The 24,868-nt window shown below is 35.2% G+C and overlaps 1 protein-coding gene and 1 pseudogene across 1 annotated transcript; both read left to right on the top strand.

The window, feature by feature from the left end:
• Window positions 1-4,405: 4,405 nt before the first annotated feature.
• LOC121039031 (olfactory receptor 6C6-like) lies at window positions 4,406-6,875 on the top strand. Its single transcript, XM_040489039.1, has 2 exons — window positions 4,406-4,440; window positions 4,562-6,875. Exon 2 carries the CDS (start codon window positions 5,230-5,232, stop codon window positions 6,166-6,168), a length of 939 nt encoding a protein of 312 aa, XP_040344973.1. The 5' UTR covers window positions 4,406-4,440; window positions 4,562-5,229; the 3' UTR covers window positions 6,169-6,875.
• Window positions 6,876-22,227: 15,352 nt separating this feature from the next.
• LOC121038422 (olfactory receptor 6C3-like) lies at window positions 22,228-24,086 on the top strand (annotated as a pseudogene).
• Window positions 24,087-24,868: the final 782 nt, after the last annotated feature.

The following is a 24,868-nucleotide window of genomic DNA, read 5'->3' as shown; positions in this document are numbered from 1 at the left end:
TCTCTCTCTGCCCCTCCCCCGTTCATGCTCTGTCTCTCTCTGTCCCAAAAATAAATAAACGTTGAAAAAAAAATCAAAATATTAGCAAACCAAACCCAAAAATACATTTAAATAATTATTCACCATGAGCAAGTGGGATTTTTTCCCCTGAGATACAAGGGTAGTGCAAAGCAATCAATATGTTATATCACATTAACAAAAGAAAGGATAAAAATCATATAATCATTTTAATAAATGTAGAAAAGGCATCTATTTGACAAAGTATAATATTCATTCATGATAAAAACCCTCAACAAGGTAGGTGTGAAAGGAACATACCTCGATAAAATAAAGGTCATATATGAAAAACTCACAGCTAACATCATAGTCAATGGAGATAAACTGAGAGCTTTTCCCCTAAGGTCAGGAATAAGACAAGGATGTCCATTCTCACCACTTTTATTCAACATAGTACTAGCAGTCCTAGCCATAGCAATCAGACAAGAAAAAGGAATAAAAAGAATCTAAATTGGTAAAGAAGAAGTAAAACTCACTACTTGCAGATGACATACTATATAGAGAAAACCCTAAAGACTCCACCAAAAAACTACTAGAACTGATACATGAATTCAGTAAGAAAACAGGATTCAAAATCAATGCACAGAAATCTGTTGCATTTCCATACACCAATAATGAAGCAGTAGAAAGAGAAATTAAGAAAACAAACCCATTTAGGGGCACCTGGGTGGCTCAGTCAGTTGAGCATCGGACTTCAGCTCTGGTCATGATCTCACAGTTCATGGGTTTGAGCCCTGCATCAGGCTCTGTGCTGACAGCTTGCTCAGAGCCTGGAGCCTGCTTCAGATTCTGTGTCTCCTTCTCTCTCTGCCCCTCCCCCACTCACACTTGGTCTCACTCTGTTACTCAAAAATAAATAAATGTAAAAAAAAAATTAAAAGAAAAGAAACCCATTTACAATTACACCAAAAAAATAAATAAATAAAATAAAATACCTAGGAAAAAACTTAACCAAAGAGGTAAAAGACCTGTACTCTGAAAACTATAAAACAATGGTGAAAGACATTGAAGATGACACAAATAAATTGAAAGATATACCATGCTCATTGCCTGAAAGCACAAATATTGTTAAGATGTCTATAGTACCCAAAGCAATCTACACATTTAATGCAATACCTATCGAAATACCAACAGCATTTTTCACAAAACTAAAACAAGCAATCCTAAAATTTGTAAGGAACCACAAAAATAAAAAAAACCCAAATAGCCAAAGAATCTTGAAAAAGAAGAAAATCAGAGATATTACAATTCCAGACTTCAAGTTACATTAAAAAGCTAGCTACTAATCAAAACCATAGGGTACTGGAAGAAAAGTAGACACCTAGATCAATGGAACAGAATAAAGAGCCCAGAAATAAACACATGATTCAATAACTCTTTGACAAAAAGAAGCAAAAATATGCACTGGGAAAAAATGGGAAAAACTTCACCAATGGTGCTGGGAAAACTGGAAAGCTACATGCAAACCACTTTCTTACACCAAACACAAAGGTAAACTCAAAATAGATTAAGACCTAAATGTAAGACATAAAACCATAAAGTTCCTAAAAGAGAGAACAAGTAATAATTTCTCTGGCATTGATTGTAGCAACATTTTTCTAGATATGTCTCATGACATAAGAAAACAAAAGGAAAAATCATGTTAGGATGGCTAAAAACAAAAACTAAAGAAACAATAAGTACTGATGCTGATGTGGAGAAAAAGGGACCTTCGTGCGCTATTGGTGGAAATGCAAACTGGTGCAGCCACTGTCGAAGACAGTATATATGGAGGTTTCTTAAAAAATTAAAAGTTGTGGGGTGCTTGAGTGGCTCAGTCAGTTGACTCTTGATTTCGGCTTAGGTCATGATCCCAGGGTTGTAGGATTGAGCCCCACACACTCTGTACAGATACAAAGCCTGCTTGATATTCTCTCTCTCTCTCTCTCTCTCTCTCTCTCTCTCTCCCTCCCTCCCTCCCTCCCTCTCTCTCTCTCTCTCTCTTTCCTTCTGCCCGCCCCCCCCATCTCTTAAAAAAAAAAAATAGAACTACCATAAGATCCATTAGTTCCACTACTGGACATTGACCCAAAGAATATGAAAATACCAAATTGAAAAGATACATGCACCCCTATATTTCTGAAGCATTATTTACAATAGCCAAAACGTAGGAGCAGCCCAAGTGTCCATGGATAGATGAATAAAGAAGGTGTATGTGTGTATATATATAAATATACATGTAATGAAATATTAGTTAGCCATAAAAGAGAATAAAGTCTTGCCATTTTCATCAACATGGATGAGTCTAGAGAGTATAATGCTAAGCAAAATAAGTCAGTCAGAGAAAGACAAATACCATTTGATCTCACTCATGTGGAATTTAAGCAATAAAACCAATGAAGAAAGAAAGAAAAAAAAGACAAACCAAAAACACTCTTAACTATAGATAACAAAGTGATGGTTACCAGAGGGGAGGTGGGTGAGGGGATGAATGAAATAGATGAAGGGATCAAGAGTACATTTATCATGGTGAGCACTGAGTAATCCATACAATTGTTGAATCAGTATATTGTACACCTGAAACAAATACAACATTGTATGTTAACTACGCTGGATTAAAAATTTTTAAGTGTGCTTATAGTCAATTTAAAGAAAAAACAAAGAAAAAGGAAAAAAAGAATTTGCAACCAACATTCTTAAAAGTGAAGGAAAGACAGGGATGCCTGGGTGGCTCAGTTGGTTAAGCATCTGACTTTGGCTCAGGTCATGATCTCTCAGTCTGTGGGTTTGAGCCCCGCGACCAGCTCTGTACTGACAGCTCAGAGCCTGGAGCGTGCTTCGGATTCTGCGTCTCCCTCTCTTTCTTCCCCTTCCTTGCTTGCACTCTGTCTCTCCATCTCTCTCAAAAATAAATAAACATTAAAAAAAAAAACTTAAAAAAAAAAAGAAAGTGAAAGAAAGACTAGGGAACTATTCCAAATTAAAGGAGACTAAAACATGGTAATTAAAGTAACATGTAATTCTAAATTGAATTTTTTTTGTATAAAGAAAATTTTTAGACAATTGGTGAAACTTAAATAGGATTGGAGAAGAACATGTTAATAATGTAGCAATGTTAATGTCCTGATAGCAATGGTTATATTGTACTTATCTAGTAGAACATATTCTTTTTTGTCATAAACACATACTACTCTACTGAGAGCAGATGGAGGATCAAATGGTGCAGGAATAAAAGATCTTCATTGTGTATTTGTTCTTTTTATTTATGTTTATATTGTTTCAAAATTTAAAAATAAGGAAACATGTAGGTACTGCCGTACACCTTCAATTTGGGGCATGTGTCATAAATTAATGAAATCCTAACATTGACTAGGAAGCAAGAGAGAGGTTTCTTTTTGGGGTAAACCCTCTTACATGTAGAATTGGTCATATTATCCCAGGGAAGTGGAATATGTGAAATGCTTGTTGGCATCAACTTTAAAGTTTAAATTAGTTCTAGCTACCTTTTGGGGGGAATATCTGTTCTGTTTTATAGTCAAAGAAATTAAGTTTTTTAAATGTATTTATTTTTGACAGAGAGAGAGAGAGAGAGAGAGAGAAAGAGAGAGAGAGAGAGAGAAGTGGGGGAGCAGCAGAAAGAGAGGGACAGAGAGGATCCCAAGGAGGCTCCACACTGTCATGAACTGTGAGATCATGACCTGAGTCAAAATCAAGAGTGGTATGCTTAACCAACTGAGTCATCCAGGTGTCCCAAAGAAATTCAGTTCTATGGTTAAAGCAATTCACAGTTTTTATTTCCTTCCTTCTTTCTTTTGATTGTTATTGTTTTTATTTTATATTTTACATACATGCCCCCTGACACTAGTCTTAGGGGGCATTATTTTTTTTTGTAATTTTAATTAATCCCCGTGTGTCTCTTATGAGCAAAATGATAAAACTGTGGCTCTAATTGTTAGCACACAATTTGAAGCAAGAATTCTTTGTTACAAAATTCGGGTTCCTTTCATATGGGAAACTTCCTAAAACATCTTTCTATTTAGAGCATTGCATTTTCACTTAGAATTTTTATGGAGATATTCTCCTTCATTTTAATATATAAGAAAAGAAGACAGAAAATGAATCTTATCTGGCCTGAAAGAGGATTTTAACTGAATTATTTGTAATGTCTGGGTCATTTTAATGAGCGTGAGTGAAAGTGAAAGATATTAAAAGATGCAGATAATTTCCAGAATACATATCTGTTTTAGAATTCTTCTCCAGAAAACCTTTGGAATTAAATTTCCTCTTAAAATATTGAATTTTTTTATAATATTGTAAGAGAGAAAATACTCATCATTTATTTTTTACTCCTGTTTTTACCATATTCCCACAGGGAGAAAAGTATATCAATGTATCCAAGATATGGTAAGTCATTTATAATTAGCAATAAATATCTAGATCATATATAAAAAGCAATTCTGCAAGTACAAGTCAGATAATATCCATTGACTTTAGAACTGTCATAGATTTTTCTATTTTCATGCAGATGCAATAGTCAAAACTTCCTGATTAAATGCAACTAATATGAGAAGACTGATGTGTTTGAAACCAAAGAAAAATAATAAAGTGAAATGAGATGAAGGAACAATGGGGATGTACTACATCGGGACAAAATAATTAATGAATATTAATTATTAGAATATTTCAATCATATAAAAATATGTAATTGTCATTATTTCTGTATTTCACATATTTTTAAGTGTTCTAGTGAGCTAAGGACTTTTGAATAAACGCTGTAAGTTGACATTGGTACAATTTTCTAGATGTTATAAGTATTTTTTCAATAATTTATAAGATATACAAAGAAAATACATTTAAAGTCATACTTATGTTTATTTAGAACATTTAAACAGAATTCAGCTCATCTGGAGATGATCAGCTCAAATTTAAATTATCTTTCAATTGCAAATAGGGAAAAAGAAAACATTCAATACTGTTATAACTGTGGCTCAAATGGAACAATCAGAGGCTGCATAGGTTGATCTATGCTATAATTTTAAGTATCATCTGTCTTGTTAAATTGGATCAACCTTTTAAACTTGTTTACATTTCTGACTATGTTTATCTTTCTGTTTGTAGTTTTTAAAAAAAAATTTCTTCTTTCCACTTTTGGGGTTGTTTTCCTATGTCTATTTCATAGGACTCAAATCTGAAATGAGGAATCAGTCAAGAGAGATGGAGTTCATTCTCCTAGGACTGACCGATGACCCACAACTGCAAATTGTGATTTTTGTATTTCTCTTTCTAAATTATGTGTTGAGTGTAATGGGGAACTTATCCATCATCCTTCTTACCTTGCTAGATCCCCGCCTCAAGACTCCCATGTATTTTTTCCTCCGAAATTTCTCCTTCTTGGAAGCTTCATTGACAACAGTCTGTATTCCCAGATTCCTGATAAGCATCGTGACTAAAAACAAAACAATATCCTATGACAGTTGTGCATCTCAGTTATTCTTTTTCCTCTTATTAGAAATTACAGAATTTTACCTACTGGCTGCCATGTCTTTTGACCGTTATGTAGCAATCTGCAAACCCCTACATTACCCAGTGATTATGAACAACAAAGTGTGTTACCAACTTCTATTCAGTTCATGGACATCAGGCTTTCTATTTACATTTCCACCATTGGCCTTGGGACTGACACTGGAATTCTGTGCTTCCAGAGTAATTGATCATTTCATGTGTGACATTTCCCCTGTGCTGCAGCTTTCTTGCACTGATACTCATTTCCTGGAATTATTTTCATTTGTCTTAGCTATTTTAACACTCCTAGTCACATTGCTGTTAGTGATTCTTTCTTACACATATATTATCAAGACCATTCTAAAAATCCCCTCTGCTCAGAAAAGAACAAAGGCTTTTTCTACTTGTTCTTCTCATATAATTGTGGTCTCCCTTACTTATGGTAGCTGTATCTTTAATTACATAAAACCAACAGCAAAGGAAAGGGTAACTTTATCCAAAGGTGTAACTGTTATCTATACCTCAGTTGCCCCTTTATTAAACCCTTTCATTTACACTCTAAGAAACCAGCAAGTGAAACAAGCCTTCAAAGATATACTCCAAAAGACTTTCTATTTTTTCAAAAAATGAAAAGAAACTTTAATTTTTAAAACTTGGAGAAAAAAGTAAATAGAAATGTTTACTCATTTCATAAATTAGCTTAATCTGCCCTTCAATTAGTTAACCTGATAATATTTTAACCAGAGCTTTCAGCACAATACATCTATCCTTTCCTGTTTCTCTTTATGATTAGCATTCCTTTCTGTGCCTCAGCAAGAGTCCTCTCTTTAGTTAACAACACAAATGTTAAATTTCATTTACTTTACAAAACATGGTACTGACCTTCTCAAAAAAAAAAAAAACGTATTAGATATTCATCATAAGAATGTTATCAGTTATACAGACATCAATATAACAACATGCGCTACCACTGGGGCTCTAGGAAATTCTTCAAATGTCATTCCAATATTTTCAACAAGGCAAGAAAAAAAGGCAGGCTTCAAATCATAAAAGGCTCATATGTCCTAAAATGCACCAGGACTTTATCTGGTAGGTCTAGAGACCTAAAAATCTGGAGTGAATAAGAATCACACACCTGGTTAGCTTTTTTTAAACAAAGTCAATGTTCTTATCCCTAAAATGTCTTTTCAATTTGTCTGGATTGCTGTATAGAAACATGGACTGTGGCTGATTCTGATGCATGTGGCTCCAATGAGAGTTTTATTTCTTGTTGTTTTTTTTAATGTTTATTTATTTTTGAGAGAGAGAGAGAGAGAGAGAGAGCAGAGGAAGGGCAGAAAGAGAGGGGGACAGGAGCCAAAGTGGCTCCATGCTGACAGCAGAGAGCTGGGGCAGCCACAAACCCTAAGATCATGACCTGAGCTGGAGCCAGATGCTTAACTGACTGAGCCACCCAGGCACCCTGAGAGTTTTCTTTTTTAATATAAGAACGTATGCAAGTAGATTTTTATTTTTAAAGACTGCTATGTTAAACATATTGAGGATGGGTTTTTGGATGTTGGAGTCAGGAAGACAAGTTAGAGGGCTAATATTTTAAACGAAATGAGTTTTCTGAGAGTTGAAATGCAATAGAGTCAATGAATCTGAAGCTCCAGGTGATGGTTCCAGGGATATTTAGGAAAACAAACTGAGCCGAACTGTTGAACATTTGGATATATGGCATAAATGAACACAGACTTTTTGTGTCTTCCTTGGACTTTCCTTCTGCCCACTCCTGCATGTACTCACTCATATATTTAATTCTTTTAAAGGGAGCATTACTGATACCCTGTCAGATTTTTTAAAAATGACCTTCAAAGAAATCCCTGAAATATATAGAGTCCCATATTGAATATAATTTTCCATCAGAGAAACATGAGTGAAAAAATCACTAAGGTATTTAATGCTGTAACTACTATGCATGTGGCTCTGAAAAGAAAAAAATTAAGTTCAGGTTTGTGTTCTGATTTATTTTACTATTTTAAGCCTGCACAGTTAACCATCTTCTTTTCTATGGCAATTAGAAGGAAATAACCTCAAGTTATTATATTCTAGGCCCCCAAAGCTTTCTAATAAGCTCTTTAAAAACTACTAGGCTCTTATTAGATATGGTTTGTGAGTATTTTTTCAGTCGTTGGGTTGTTGTTTCACTTTCTTGATAGTGTACTTTGGCCACAAAAGTTTTAATTTTGATGAAGTCAAATAAATGTATTTATTTATTTATTTTATTTTGTTACTGGTGCTTTTGGTGTCATATTTGAAAAATCATTGCTTAATCCAAAGTTGCAAAGATGTATATTTATCATTTATTTTAAGAAATTTATAGTTTTAGATCTTATATGTAGGTCTTTGATTTCTATTGAGTTAATTTTTGTGTATGGTTTGAGGTACAGATTAAAGTCACATTTTGCATAAAAATGTTCAGTTATCATTAACATGATTTGTTGAAAAGGATATTATTTCCCCATTAATAATCTTGGCACCCTTGTGAAAAATCAATTAACCATCCATGTATGGGTCTAGTATAGGATTCTCAGTTCTCTTCCTTTGAGCTATGTTTAATTGCTATTTCAGTATCTCACTGTCTTGATCAAAGTAGTTTATATTAAGTTTTGACATTAGAAAGTATTACTTTCAATTTTGTTCCTCATTTTCAATACTGTTTTGATTATTCAGGGTCCTTTGAAATTCCAGATGAATTTCAGGATTAGCTTGGCCATTTATGCAAAAAGAGCAGTTGAAATTTTAATGAGGATTGCACTGATTCCATAGAGTAGATAAGTTTGGGCAATATTGCCATCTTAATTAACAATGTCAAATCTACTATCCAGTAACATGGGATGCCTTTATTTATTTAGGACTTTTAAAATTTTTTTGTTATTTCTTTTGTACAAGTGTTGCACTCCTTGGTTAAATTCATATAAACTAACTTCTATAAGGGAACAATAAAAAAAACCAAAAACTCAACAAACTATAGACAAAGGCCCTGAGTAGACATTTCTTCAAAGAAGATAGACAAATGGACAAATGACATGAAAAGATGCTCCAGAACAGTAGTCACTAGGAAAATGCAAGTCAAAACCACAATGACATACCATTTTGCAGTCACTAGGGCAGTTATAATATGTATGTGTGGTGTGTACATATATGTTGGTTATATACATCACAAAAAATAACAAGTGCTATTATACAGAATAACAAGTGATGATGTACAGAAATTGGAACGCTTATACATTGCTGGTGGGAATGTAAAATGTGCAGCCACTCAGAAAAGTCTGGCAGCTCATCAAAAAGTTACAAATAGGGGCGCCTGGGTGGCGCAGTCGGTTAAGCGTCCGACTTCAGCCAGGTCACGATCTTGCAGTCTGTGAGTTCGAGCCCCGCGTCGGGCTCTGGGCTGATGGCTCAGAGCCTGGAGCCTGTTTCCGATTCTGTGTCTCCCTCTCTCTCTGCCCCTCCCCCGTTCATGCTCTGTCTCTCTCTGTCCCAAAAATAAATAAACGTTGAAAAAAGTTACATATAGAGTTACCATATAACTCAGAAATTCTACTTCTAGGAATTAAAAACACACGCTCACACAAAAACTGTTACACACATTTCCATAGTAGCATCGTGCATAAGGGCCAAAAAGTAGAAACAACCTAAGTAACCTTGAAATGATGAATGGACAAAAAAAAAATGTGGTACAAGAATATCTCATTTTATTGATATTGCTTTGCTTTATTGCACTTTGCGTATATTGCATTCCTTACAAATTGAAATTTGTGGCAATCCTGCATCAAGCAAATGTAGTCACCATTTTTTCAACAGCATTGCTCATCTCTGTATCACATTGTGGTAATTCTCACAAGAGTTCAAGCTTTCTCATTATCATTATATTTGTTATGGTAATCTGTGACCTTTGATGTAGTAACATACAATAGTAATTGTAATTGTTTTAGAACCCATAAACAAAGTCCATATAAGGCAGCAAATGTGATCAGTAAATGTCATGTGTGTTCTGACTGTTCCACTGACCAGCTGTTCCCCTTTCTCTCTCCTCTGGCCTCTCTATTCCTTGACACACACCAATATTAAAATTAGGCTAAATAATGACCCTACAGTGGTCTCTAAGTGTTCAAGTGAAAGGAAAAATCACTTGTCTCTCACTTTAAATCAAAGCTAGAAATGACTAAGCTTAATGAGGAAGACATGTCAACAGCCAGGACAGGCCAATAGCTAGTTCTCTTGTGCTAATTATTAAGTTGTGAATTCAAAGAAAAAGTTCTTGAAGAAATTAAAAGTGCTACTCCAACGAACACATGAGTGATAAGAAAGTGAGTCTTTTTTCTTTAAAATTTTTAACATGTATTTATTTTTGAGAGGCAGAGCGAGACAGAGCACGAGTGGGGGAGGGGCACGGGGGGGGGGGGGGACACAAAAAACCAAACACCCTATCGGGCTCTGTGCTGACAGCTCAGAGCCTGATAGGGAGCTTGAACTCACAGACCACGAGATCATGGCCTGAGCTGATGAGCCACCTGAACTGACTGAGCCACCCAGGCACTCCAAAAGTGAAAAAGTCTTATTGATGACATGGAGAAAGTTGTAATGGTCTGGATAGAAGATCAAACCAGCCACCACATTCCCATAAGCCAAAGCCTAATCCAGAGCAATTTCTTCAATTCTATGCAGATTGAGAGAGGTGAGGAAGCTACAGAAAAAAAAAAAAAGTCTGAAGATAGCAGAGATTGGTTCATGAGGTTTCATTTTTGCATTTTTGCTGTTTTTGTATTTTTTTATGCCAGTTAGTTAATATACAGTGTAATGCTTTCAGGAGTAGAACCCAAGTATTCATCACTTACATATAACACCCAGTGCTCATCCCAAGTGTCCTCCTTAATGCCCATCACCCACTAGCCCATCCCCCTACCCAATACCCCTCTAGTAACCCCATTTGTTCTCTGTATTTAAGAGTCTCTTATGGTTTGCCTCCATCTCTGATTTAATCTTATTTTTCCTTCTCTTCCTCTATGTTCATCCACTGTGTTTCTTAAATCCCACATATGATTGAAGTCATAGTTGTCTTTCTCTGCCTGACTTATTTCACTTAGCATAATATGCTCTAGTTCCAATCACATTGTTGCAAATGGCAAGATTTCACTCTTTTTAATCACTGAGTAGTATCTATTTGTGTGTGTGTGTGTGTGTGTGTGTGTGTGTGTGTAAGTATATGTATGTATGTATGTATATACACACATACATACACACACCAATTGCACTACTAGGTATTTATCCAAAAAGGCTCATGAGATTTAAGGAAAGAAGCCATCTCCATAACATAAAATTACAAAATGAAGCAGGAAGTATCATGTAGTAGCTGCAGCAAGTTATCCAGAAGAGCTAGCTGAGATAATTAATGAAGGTAGCCTAAACACCAATTTTTTAAATGTAGATGAAAAAGACTTATAGTGGGAAAGATGCCATATAGAACTTCTATAGCAAAGAAGAGTAGCCAATGCCTTGCTTCAAAGCTCCAAAGGATAGGCTGACTCTCTTGTTAGGGCTAATGCAGCTAGTAACTCTAAATTGAAACCAATGCTCATTGACTATTCTGAAAATCCTTGGGCTCTTAAGAATTATGCTAAACTGGGGTGCCTGGGTGGCTCAGTCAGTTAAGCATCCAACTTCAGCTGAGGTCATGATCTCACAGTCTGTGAGTTGGAGCCTCCCATTGGGCTCTATGCTGGCAGCTCAGAGCCTGGAGCCTGCTTTGGATTCTATGTCTCCTTCTTGCTCTCTCTGCCCCTCCCCCACTCTGTCTCTGTCTCTGTCTGTCTCTCTCTCTCTGTCAAATATAAACAAACAAAAAAAGAATTACACTCTGTGCTCTGTAAATTGAATAACAAAGCCTAGATGGCAGCACATCTGTTTAAAACATGGTTTACTAAATATTTTAAGCTCACTGTTGAGACTTTTCAGTAAAAGATTCCTTTTGAAATATTGCTTTTCACTGACAATGCGCCTGACCACTCAAGAGCTCTCATGGAGTTGTACAATAAGATTGATGTTGTTTTCATGGCTGCTAACACAACTATTCTGCAGCCCATGGACCAAGAAATAATTTTGATTTTCAAGTCTTATAATCTAAGAAATACATTTCCCAAGGCTAGATTTTCCATAGATATTAATTCCTCTGATGGATCTGGGCAAAGTAAATCTAAAATTTTCTGGAAAGGATTTACCACTCTGATGCCATTAAGAACATTTGTGATTCATAGGAAGAGGCCAAAAAGTGCCAACATGAAAAAGAGTTTGGAAGAAGTTGATTGCAGTATACAGTATTTATAAACATTATCAGTTATTGTTCTGTGTAGAAATAATCAAACCCTGGACGTTGGTCAAAATCACTATATTATGCAAATGATAGTGACCCTTGGAAGAAATTCAAGGTATAATTTTTTATTTCTGTGTTTGGGGATCTTTCTATATTTTAAACCATTTGTAAATTAAAAATTCCTGATCCATTCTGGTTGTGTCAATGTAATCAAATTTATTAAGTATATCTTACATAAAAGCATATGCAATCATTTTTATCCCATAGATTTGGGCAAATATTGACAAAACATATGCAGAATATCTTCATTATACTAAATAATTCTCTTTGCCTCTTCAAAACCATTCCCTCTACTCTCCATGCCTGCCATTGAATTCAGGTATCCACTGATGTCCTATGGTCACATACATTACTTTTGTTTTTTTCTGGAATTTCTTTTCTTCTCTTTTTTCTTTTTGGAATTTCTTATAAAAGAAATCACAAATTGTGAACTTTAAAGTTTGGTTTCTCTTGTTCAGTCATATTTTTGACATTTACCCATTTTATTGCATGCATCCTTACTTTTTTCCTTTTTGTTAATGCAATTTAGCCAAATCTAATTTAGCATATTTGATTTAGAAAATTTAGATCTCTGGTGATCTTTTGTGATAGCCAGATTTCCCTCCCAATTCCCACACATTGGTGCCCATATTCTCTGAGGAATCTTTCCACAAGACTGAGTCATTTGCTTTGATCACTGTAACAATCAAGCACACACCATATACTGAAACGTCAATCCCTAAAAGCCTGTATCCTCCCATAATGTCCTTCTGATAAGCGTCTGCCAAAGGGAAACTAATTGGAAGGAGTTATTCCCCCTATGCCTTGGTGAATCTACTACTCAATTCCCATTCTCCATGGCAGTTGGAGTTACAGAATTACAGGAATTATTTTTAGAGGAACATAAGAAGGACACATGTAGAGGAATACCATCACCATTTTGTGGCTTTTTTGGCATCTCATCCCAACTCCTAATTAACATCTTCTATTCTTCTAATGTAGCATGATGCAAAATTCTACCTACTTTTCTCCTTTGTGCTAGCAGCTCAGTTGATCTTTAGGAGTTGATACTCACAAAGAGATGCTGAAGAATAATAGTACACGGTCTTACCTCCTGTCTTTGCTAACCTCTCATGAGTCAGCATATTTATTTGTTTTAAAGTTATACTGTCATATATATATGAAATCACAAAATATTGTAATTATAGGAAATCACAAATTTGTAAATTCTTATAGCATGGGTCCTATTATTAGTCAGGGTTCATTTGAAGGTAGGATTTCTGTAACTACTTTGGAAATAAAGGAGATAATGGAGGAATTGTAGCTTTTAAAAATAATGAAATAGGGGTGCCTGCATGGCTCAGTCAGTTAAGCATCCAACTCTTTATCTCCGCTCAGGTCATTATCTCACTGTTCATGAGATCAAGCCCCACATCAGGCTCTATGCTCATAGTGTGAAACCTTGTTGGTATTCTCTCTTCCCTTCTCTCTCTCTCTCAAAAATAAATAAAAGTAAACTTTAAAAATAAAATAAATAAAACTAATGACAGAGATAGAGAAGGAAACGTTTGAACACCAGACAGAATGTTGAGGAAACTAACACCAAGTATCTCATGTTGAAGCCTTATAGAAAATGGGTCAAGAAAGCTTAATGGGAAATCATAGTGACTCTCAGTTATTTCTGAGAGAGCATCTACCAATAATCTTAACAATAAAGTGGGTAGGTAGTTCTCAAATACTTTCTGAAAATCCACTATGGATCTAGCCTCCACTCACCAGCCTGACTACAAACTGAACAATATCCTCTGCTTCCCTTCCAACTTCCAAATTTTGTACCAAGTCCTCTCACGGACAAAATATAAATTAGAACCATTCAGAGAAGGGAACTGTCAGAAATAGCATCCCAATTTTTCCCCTCCACTGAGAGAACAACTAAGAAAGTATTTGTAAGGTCAAGTTGGCAACAGACAATGCAGATACTTTAAAAATAACCAAAGACCTAGTCTCAGAAATTGCAAATTGTTGCTTTTTTCATTGGCTTTGTCCATAGTGTGATATCAGTATTGGGAGCAAATTAGAAGAGATGAGACTCGTATTTCCCTGATGAAGAGTGACATTGAGCATCTTTTCATGTGCCTGTTGGCCATCTGGATATCTTCTTTAGAGAAGTGTCTATTCATGTTTTCTGACCATTTCTTCACTGAATTATTTGTTTTTCAGGTGTGGAGTTTGGTGAGCTCTTTATAGATTTTGGATACTAGCCATTTATCCGATATGTCATTTGCAAATATCTTTTCCCATTCTGTTGTTGCCTTTTAGTTTTGTTGATTGTTTCCTTTGCTGTGCAGAAGCTTTTTAACTTCATGAGGTCCCAATAGTTCATTTTTGCTTTTAATTCCCTTGCCTTTGGGGATGTGTCAAGTAAGAAATTGCTATGGCTGAGGTCAGAGAGGTCTTTTCCTGCTTTCTCTTCTAGGGTTTTGATGGTTTCCTGTCTCACATTCAGGTCCTTGATCCATTTTGAGTTTATTTTTGTGAATGGTGTGAGAAAGTGGTCTAGTTTCAACCTTCTGTATGTTGCTGTCCAGTTCTCCCAGCACCATTTGTTAAAGAGACACACTCAGATATCACCTCACGCCAGTCAGAGTGGCCAAAATGAACAAATCAGGAGACTATAGATGCTGGAGAGGATGTGGAGAAATGGGAACCCTCTTGCACTGTTGGTGGGAATGCAAACTGGTGCAGCTGCTCTGGAAAACAGTGTGAAGGTTCCTCAAAAAATTAAAAATAGACCTACACTATGACCCAGCAATAGCACTGCTAGGAATTTACACAAGGGATACAGGAGTACTGATGCATAGGGGCACTTGTACCCCAATGTTCATAGCAGCACTCTCAACAATAGCCAAATTATGGAAAGAGCCTAAATGTCCATCAACTGATGAATGGATAAAGAAATTGTGGTTTATATACACAATGGAGTACTACAGGGCAATGAGAAAGAACGAAATATGGCCCTTTGTAGCAACGTGGATGGAACTGGAGAGTGTGATGCTAAGTGAAATAAGCCATACAGAGAAAGACAGATACCATATGGTTTCACTCTTATGTGGATCCTGAGAAACTTAACAGAAACTCATGGGGGAGGGGAAGGAAAAAAAAAAAAAGAGGTTAGAGTGGAAGAGAGCCAAAGCATAAGAGACTCTTAAAAACTGAGAACAAACTGAGGGTTGATGGGGGGGGGGGGGAGGGGAGTGTGGGTGATGGGTATTGAGGAGGGCATCTTTTGGGATGAGCACTGGGTGTTGTGTGGAAACTAATTTGACAATAAATTTCATATATTAAAAAAAAGAAGAAGAGATGAAACTCATTCTGCATCTTTTTGTTCAATTTATAGGACATTATGTCAAGATCCTGAGACTATGAATATTTAATCCATGTAACCCACTCATATAAATTCCAATATCTTTTACAACCTGGTTGAAAATTATATTTCTAATGTAATGGAGGAAAAAAATGAGAAAAAAGAGTGATAAAAGCAGGGTAATGAATTATATCACCACTAAAGTAGTGTAATTTCCCATGAGGCTAGCACAAATCTAAATATTAAGCTCTAGAATATCCCAGGGAGAGTAAGACCTCTGCAACAAGGTATTCTAAAATAAATTCTTTTTACTCAGTAAATCCCAGATCTTGAAAGGAGAACTGTTTGTTCATTTATTCCTTAATAAATCAATTAACTTTTTTGAGTGTTTATTTTTAAATCTTTATTTAAATTCTAGTTAGTTAACATATAGTGTAACATTAGTTTCAGGTATACAACTCAGTGACCCAACACTTCCATACAATACCCAGTGCTATCACAAATACCCTCCTTAATCCCCATCAACTATTTCACCCATCCTCCACTACCTCCCATCTGGTAACAGTTTGTTCTCTATAGTTAAGAGTCTATTTCTTAGTTTGCCTCCCTCTTTCTTTTTTTTCCCTTTACTCATTTGTTTTGTCTCTGAAATTCCACATATGAGTGAGATCATACAGTATTTGTCTTTCTCTGACTTACTTATTTTGCTTAGCTTAATACTTTCTTACCTCCATCCACATCATTGCAAATAGCAAGATTTCATTATTTTTCATGGCTAAGTAATATTCCATCATATATGGCTAAGTAATATTCCATTATATATGCATATATATGTATACAAATATTGGGGTGCATGTATCCCTTTGAATTTTTGTATCTTTCAGGTATATATCCAGTAATGCAATTGCAGGATCATAGGGTAGTTCTATTTTTAACTTTTTGAGGAAACTCCATATTGCTTTCCACAGTGGCTGTACCATTTTGCATTGCCACCAACAGTGCAAAAGGGGTCCCCTTTCTCCACATCCTTATGAAACTTGTTATTTCTTTTTTTTTTAAAATTTTTTTTCAACGTTTATTTATTTTTGGGACAGAGAGAGACAGAGCATGAACGGGGGAGGGGCAGAGAGAGAGGGAGGCACAGAATCAGAAACAGGCTCCAGGCTCTGAGCCATCAGCCCAGAGCCTGACGCGGGGCTCGAGCTCACGGACCGCGAGATCGTGACCTGGCTGAAGTCAGACGCTTAACCGACTGCGCCACCCAGGCGCCCCAACTTGTTATTTCTTATATTGTTGATTTTAACCATTCTGACAGGAGGTGATACCTTATTGTAGTTTTGATTTGTATTTTCTTAAGGATCAGTGATTCTAAGCATCTTTTCATGTGTCTATTTCATATCTGGATATCTTCTTTGTAAAAAAAATGTGTATTCATGTCTTCTGCCCATTTTTTAACTGGATTATGTTATTGGAGTGTTGAGTTTTATAATTTCTTTAAAATTTTTGGATACTAACCCTTTAGCAGATGTATCACTTGCAAATATCTTCTCCCATTCCATAGGTCGCCTTTTAGTTTTGTTGACTGCTTCCTTTGCTGTGTAGAAACTTTTATTTTGGTGTAGTCTCAATAGTTTATTTTTGCTTTTGTTTCTCTTGCCTCAGGAGACATATCTAGAAAATAATTGCTACAGCTGATGTGAAAGGTTACTACCTGGACTCTCTTCTAGGATTTTTATGGTTTCAGCTCTCACATTTAATCAATTTTGAATTTATTTTTGTGTATGGTGTAAGAAACTAGTCCAGTTTCATTCTTTTGTATGTTGCTGTGCAACACCATTTTTTAAAGAGACTGTCTTTTTCCCATTGGATATTATTTCCTGTTTTGTTGAAGGTTAATTGACCATATAGTTGTGGGTTCATTTATAGGTTTTCCATTCTGTTCTATGGATCTATGTGTCTCTTTTTGTGCTAATACCATACTGTTTTGATCACTACAGCTTTGTAATGTAACTTGAAGTCTGGAATCGTGATGCCTCCTGCTTTGCTTTACTTTTTCAAGGTTGCTGTGTCTATTGGGGTCTTTTTTGTTTCCATACAAATTTTATGATTGTTCTAACTCTGTGAAAATTGCTGTTGGTATTTTGATAGGGATTGCATTTGTGTGGTATAGACATTTTAACAATATTTGTTCTTACAATCCAGGAACATGGAATGTTCTTCCATTTGCTTGTGTCATCTTCGATTTCTTTCATCAGTATAGTTTTATAGTTTTCAGTATAGTTCTTTCACCATTTTGGTTAGGTTATTCCTATGTATCTTATTGTTTTTGGTATAATTTTAAATGGGATTGTTGTTTTAATTTTTCTTTCTGCTGCTTCATCATTGGTGTATAGAAATGCAACAGATTTCTGTAGATTGACTTTGTGTCTTGTGAGTTTACTGAATTCATTTTTCTGGTTTTGTTTTTTACATTTATTTTTTCATTTTGAGAGAGAGAAAGGGGGGGGGAGGGAGAGAACAAGCTGGGGAGGAGCAGAGAGAAAGGGAGAGAAGGAATCCCAAGCATGCTGGGCGCTGTCTGCACAGATCCCAATGTGGGGCTGGATCTCACAAACCATGAGATGATGCATGACCTGAGCCAAAATCAAGAGTCAGATGTTTAACCAACTGAAAGCCACACAGGTGACTCTGGGTTTCCTATATATATAGTATCATGTCACCTCCAAATAGTGAAAGTTTTACTTCCTCCTTGCAGATTTCGAGGACTTCCAGTACTATGTTAAATACCAGTGGTGAAAATGGACATCCCGGTCTTGTTCCTGACTATAGAGGAAAAGCTCTCCATTTTTCTCCATTGAGGATGATATTAGCTGTGGGTTTTTCATATATGGGTTTTATTATGCTGAGGTATGTTCCCTCTAAACCTACTTTGTTGGATTCATACTTTAAATAACCACATGTGTAGCACACTGTGAAACTTATTCTAGGAAGGATGACGCCTTGTTAACAATCAAAATATAATTACTACTACAAAGAGGTAGCACAGGGAATTACCAAAGTTTGAGAAAATCAAAGAATCAAGAAGACTACTATAAAGGGTAAAATTAAACTAGCATTAACAAAACAAAGGAATAAACAAACACAAAAAACAGACAAAAAGACCATAAATAGAACAAAATGAAGGTTGCCAGAGGGGAGCAGGGGTACAAAATGGCTAAATAGGAGTGAGAGGTACAGGCTTCCATTATGGAATGAATGAGTCATAGGAATAAAACATGCTGCATGAGAAATACAGCCAATGTTATTGTAATAGCATTGTATGGTAACAGCATTGTATAGCTACACTTGTGGTGAATGTAGCATAATGTATAAACTCATAGAATCACTACTTTTCCACCTGAAGCTAATGTAATAATGTAACTAATGTACCAATATAACTAATAGTTTTGTGTCAACTATACTCAAATATAAGCAAATAAACAGATAAATTAACATTTATGAATGATTAGAAGTGAATTTAGATGCCAAAGAAACCAGTTCCAGTAGGGAAAATAACATATGTGAGGGTGAATGACTTCCATTCATTATTTCACTTAATTTTTACAATATCCTATGAGTTAAGACTACTAGTCCTCCCATTTTATGAATAAAGAAATTGATATAAAGGATTAATACATTTTGTAAATTAAATAAATTTTGCAATTTTACTAAGATATTGGGTCACTTTAACCTCAAAATCTAGGAACTGTGATCTGATCTATATGATACTATATCATTATGTGAATTATGGCTCCAATTTTTTCTCTCTTTTATAAAATGTATAAATGATTTTTAATACCTGTGATGGTTAGGATGCAATGAAAAGGACACATTCTTGTCTGTAGGAGTGAAATTTTGAAGTATCTATCAAGATTTGGTACTCATATATATTTTCAGGTAGCACTTGTATATATGCAAATGAGCATAAAAATGGACTTAGCATTGTAGTAAATGATGTAAAATCGATGGCAAGTCAATCCCCTGAATCTTAACAAACAATGTAATTATTAAATTATTAGAAGTCTCCTTTGGTGTTCCATGAACTCGTTATAAAAGGATGAGTCCCATGTAGAAAATTTATAAGGAATGATACCCATTGTATATTGTTAACTGAAAAAGAAAAAAAGAAAAATTGCAAAAATATTTTCTGTAGTAAAACTGCATTACTATATTTTAAAAATTGCCTCTGGGTGTGTGAATATGACTGTGTTTGTGAGTGAATATACAGAAACAATCTCTGAAAGGATATACTATAAATATTTAATACTGGTTGATTTGATGATGTGAGGGCAAATGGAGGATGAGTTAGAAAACATAAGGGCCATGCCATCTGACATCATATACCATTGATTTGATAATTGATTCTCTGACATTATTTCTCAAGGCATTAAGTCTATATAACTCTTAAAATTAAAAAATGAAAAAATGAGTTTAAAATACCTTTCTGATTTTTAAAAATATTACGGGGGCGCCTAGGCGGCTCAGTCGGTTAAGCATCTGACTTCAGCTCAGATCTGATCTCATCCTTCGTGAGTTTGAGCTCCGCATCGGGCACTGGGCTGACAGTTCAGAACCTGCAGCCTGATTCGGATTCTGTGTCTCACTCTCTCTCTCTGACCCTCTCCCACTCACACTCTCTCTCTCTCTCTCTCAAAAATAAAGAAACATTAAAAAATTTTTTAATATTACAATTCTTTCTTGACTAATTCATTCTTCTTTGTTCTGGTAGAGATGTATCAATGAATAAAACCTGAGTGCCACCCTCAATGAAGGGTTTACTGTGGTGGAGTTCAGCTCTATATTTAATGAACCCAAAGCAACTGAGAAGAACTTATCTCCTGAGTATAGATTGAATGCCATGTGCATACTAGAAAAATTAAATACAGCCAAGGGGAAACCAGGTTGATTGTACACACTGGTAGGCACATGTTTGCTTTTAGTCTCACTGTATTGCTTAGCTTTCTGGAAAGATGGATGTTATGACATCACTATACCACATAAGACCATCTTGCCTGCATTCTGATTTTCTTTATTCTGGTCTCTCATACATTTATAGAGTGACTAGAGAAGGTAAATTTGTTTTATCTTCGGATAGTATCAATCTTTATCATATCCAGTGAGCTTTGAAATGTTTTACCTTACAGTCAGGAAGCAGTATTCCCTGGAAATTTACTTAAAGCACTCTCAGGGTTACAATAGTAATTTCTTGAAATTTAGGTCACAACAATGTTTATGCTTATATGGAAAGATAAAAGAGATAAAGAAAAATTCCTTTCCTTTTAGCAGAGGCTATATAGCAATCAAGCCTGCATTTTCTGTGTGTGAAAATGCAATAGACAGAGCAAGGGTAAATGAAGGACAAAAAGTCTCCTGAAGTAGATTATGAATGCATTGCCTCCCATATTTTAAGCAAATTAAGAAAATCTGGGATTATATTTTTGTCTGGGATCATTAGACATATCAAAAATAAAGTATGTTTTGTATTGTGAATAAATGTATTTTTATCTTTCTCCCATTAATAAGGTTATTTTTTGGAATACATTGCAGGGATCTCCAAATTACTACTTTAACATATTTACTATTTTTAATTTTATATTTTAATATTTCAGTTTGTTCAAAAACTATTAACAGTCTCTGTCTTTTGATATGCCAATTTTGCTGAAATGTGTCAAAAATATGTCTTTTTAAAAAAATTTTTAATGTTTATTTATTTTTGAGAAACAGAGAGATAATGTGAGTGGGGAAGGGCAGAGAGAGAGAGGGAGACACAGAATCTGAAGCAGGCTCCAGGCTCTGAGCTGTCAGCACAGGGCCCGATGTGGGGCTCGAACTCATGAACTATGAGATCATGACCTGAGCTGAAGTTGGAAGCTCACCCTGAGCCACCCAGGCGCCCCAAAAATGTGTCTTTTTCTAAAGGAAGACAATACTGGTTGTCAAGGAAAAAACATAAAACAAGGAAAATAAGGCACAATACAATCTTTGACACTTACCACCTACTGACTTCTCCAGTTAATGCCGTAAAAAGAAGTACAGACATAAAAAGGAGCTTTTTGAAATGTGACAATGCATAATAAGTGAATTTCATTCTAGTGTATAAAATGTGACATGTGAGAATTAATTTCTGATACTAACTTGATTCACATTACATTGCCAGTGATTTTCATTTTTTAAAAAAATACAATAAATAGCACAAATAAAAGCTGGTTGCTAAGATAAAGAGAAAACAACATAGACAGAAGTCATATAGACTACATTTTAGCAATTTGTGGTTTCTATAAAGTAAATCTTATAGAGAATTTTTTACTTAGTCTTCTAGAAAGAAGGCAATGAGATATTTTGTGATTAAAAAAAAAAAAACTCCTTTATGAGTCCCTTCTTGTACTCAAACAAGTTTAAGAGTGAAAAGACAAAGTGAATATAGTTACAAAACAAAGTTAATTGTTAATTTAAATGAGGAACATAAAAATGATATAAAGGGACTATATTACTGATATAGCTCTATCTATGTAAGTATGGATATCACTGGCTTCAAGTTTTTTTTCCCATAAATTAAGAACTTTACTCTTATTACAGCTAAGACAATTCTAGTCCTATATTTTTATGATTAGAAATACATTTATCTAATGAGCATATTAAAAATAATGTATATTAAGAATAAAAATAATGGCAATTATTATTAATTAAGCTCAGGAATTGTGTTTGAGTCATCAGTTTCCAACAAAGCTTTACAACAAACTAAAGTTTATACATGGCATAAAAATTAAAACTCAAAATTAGATATTTCAGTCCTAAAAGCATGCAATCCTGGAAACCTGAAAACAATATCTCAATATCTAAATTACAGATATAATTACTAAATATTGTTGTATAAATATATAAATAAGAGATGTATTGCACATATAGAAAATTTGGTTACAAGTACAGATGCTATATAAAGTCACTCGTGAGTGGACTTTTAATATAGACCTAAGAATACATTTTTCCTTTTCAACAGAGGATGTGCAAAATATTTCTACTTAATGGGACTGAGTGGATATTGCAAAAAAGCAGACAGGAAAAAAAGTTCCATTGGCTTCATTTCATTGGAACTAACAGTGCAAACATTTGATCTTCAATTCCTTTACCATTCACAAACTCTGTTTTGTTTTTCACAGATTTTGCTTAAAGATGATAAAAATCAGTATGCGAAACCATACAATGATTAGAATTTGTTCTCTTGGGCATCTCAGATGACCCAAAGCTTTAGGCTATAATCTTTATCATTCTGCTTAAGGCTTATATATTAAGTGTCACTGGAAACCCAACCATCATCATCCTCACCTTGACAGACTGTCCTATGTATTTTCTTCCTGTGGAATTTCTCCTTAGAAATTACATTCACCAGTGTGTCTATCCCCAGATTTTGGGGGACAATCATTACTAAAGTCAAGACCATTTCCTATAATGATTGTTTAGCTCAGCTATTTTTCTTCATCTTCATGGGTGTGTCTGAGTTTTTTCTTCTCACTGCCATGTCTTTTGATCGCTACGTTGCCATCTGCAGGCCTCTTCACTACACCACCATCATGAACAAGAAAATCTGCACCCTACTGGTCTTTGGGTCATGGCTGGGGGGATTCCTTACCATTTTCCCACCACTCATGCTCATCCTCCAGCTAGATTTCTGTGCTGCCAATGTAATCGATCATTTCTCCTGTGACTATTTCCCCATTTTGCAACTCTCGTGCTCAGATACATGGCTTTTAGAGATGATTGGCTTTTACTGTGCTTTTGTCACTCTGCTCTTCACATTGGCATTCGTGATTCTTTCCTACATGTGCATTCTTAGCACCATTCTGAGAATCCCGTCTGCTACTCAGAGGAAAAAGGCTTTCTCCACATGTTCCTCTCACTTGATTGTCATTTCCATCTCTTATGGGAGCTGCATATTCATGTATGTCAAGCCTTCAGCAAAAGAAAGAGCATCACTGATCAAAGGGGTAGCTATTCTCAACACCTCAATTGCCCTATGTTGAACCCTTTTATTTATACCCTGAGGAACCAGCAAGTAAAACAAGCTTTCAAAACTTTGCTTCATAAAGTAGTGTTTTCTAGAAACAAATGAAAGTATGTATTAACAAGAAAGGATGTTATTGGGAAGATCCACTAAAGGAAAAACAAAATTTTGACTTCTACAATATGCTCCCATATCCAGCTCACAGATATTTGCAAGGTGCCAGAGTCCAACTCCAGCTTAAGGAACCTTATTTTCTTTCCCCAATGGTTCTTTTCCCAGGGGGCCTGTGGAGGGCAATTCCCCAACAGACAATTCCCCAGGCACTTTTATTAAGGCCAAATTACATAAAAGTGGGAGTACAAGAAGTTTCACTGTTGATGGGCAGCCCTGCAGTCCCGATCCGTCCACCGCCTGGGCTCTGCCATCAGGTTGGTTGGATAGCTCAGCTTCCGGCAGCGAGACTGTGCTCATTTGCTTAAGCTTTCTTGTACACTGAAAGTAACTATGTTGTGTCTATCTTTCAAACTGTCTGTAGGTTCAATTTCCTCACTGATTTACAATTCTGAATATAGCCAGTAGCTATAAAGTATAAATCATTTTCCTGATTGTTCCAAATAATAAAAAGGTTTTAAAAAGACTTGAGGAAACACTCTTTTAATTGATTTATCCTTAAATTTTATTTTCTGTTACTAATATCACATTTTCCTTCTTTTTTTTTTACATTTCCTTTTTAAAGCTATAAATAATATGAAACAAATTCTCTAGCAATTATATTTTTTGCACAACATCCATAGTATCTGTCTAGTTCTTCTCACTCAGCTAATAGAGTTGAATGTCTATTTTACTGCTTATAAATTATTTAAAAGTCATATATCTTTTGCTTTCTAGTTATGCTCAGGGCGTGTGTTATTTTTTTATATACTCCCCCTTGTTTATTTCTATTTTATAATATGTAAAGACAAATATTTAGGCAGTCACTATTATATTTATGCCACATGAAAGTTTGATAGGAATTTCATGAATAATACTATCTCTCCTTTAGAGAGCAGTTATTCTGTGCCATATGCTCAACTAGGTATGTCCTAGGTATTTAATCTGCACAGCTATATGGCATCATAGACTAATCATATCTTTCTTACAAGTGGGCAAACTGATGTTCAGAAGGGTTGAGTAATTAGCCTTAGGTCTTGAGGCATAACAGTCAGTGTGATAACCTGACTTGAAAAACAAAACAAAGGCAAAAACTTGTGTTTATTTCACACACATTTAAGAATCTGTGGGAACTTGCAAATATCTATAGCTTTTACCTAGGACATGCACAATTTTATTGGTGTTTTACACTCACATTATACTACTTGGGCATGATTATATTATTATAGTCTAGTAGGAAAGGAGTAATTCCTAAGATTATACTTGGCACATAAATTGGAACTGTAATCGTTCAAAACCAGAAACTCTTCAACTGCCATTACTGGTGAGAAACTGAGGGAGAAGGAAAAAAATTATAAAGTATTAGCCTTATTATAATACCAAA

The sequence above is a fragment of the Herpailurus yagouaroundi genome, unplaced genomic scaffold (assembly GCF_014898765.1).
Source record: "Herpailurus yagouaroundi ecotype Mexico unplaced genomic scaffold, PumYag 166, whole genome shotgun sequence".
Classification (NCBI taxonomy): domain Eukaryota; kingdom Metazoa; phylum Chordata; class Mammalia; order Carnivora; family Felidae; genus Herpailurus; species Herpailurus yagouaroundi.
The sequence above is the reverse complement of the archived record's forward strand: the minus strand, read 5'-3'. Positions and strand labels throughout refer to the sequence as shown.

Coding starts and splice junctions, on each gene's coding strand:
- LOC121039031 (XM_040489039.1), top strand. CDS start 5,230: ATGAGGAATCAGTCAAGAGAGATGGAGTTCATTCTCCTAGGACTGACC.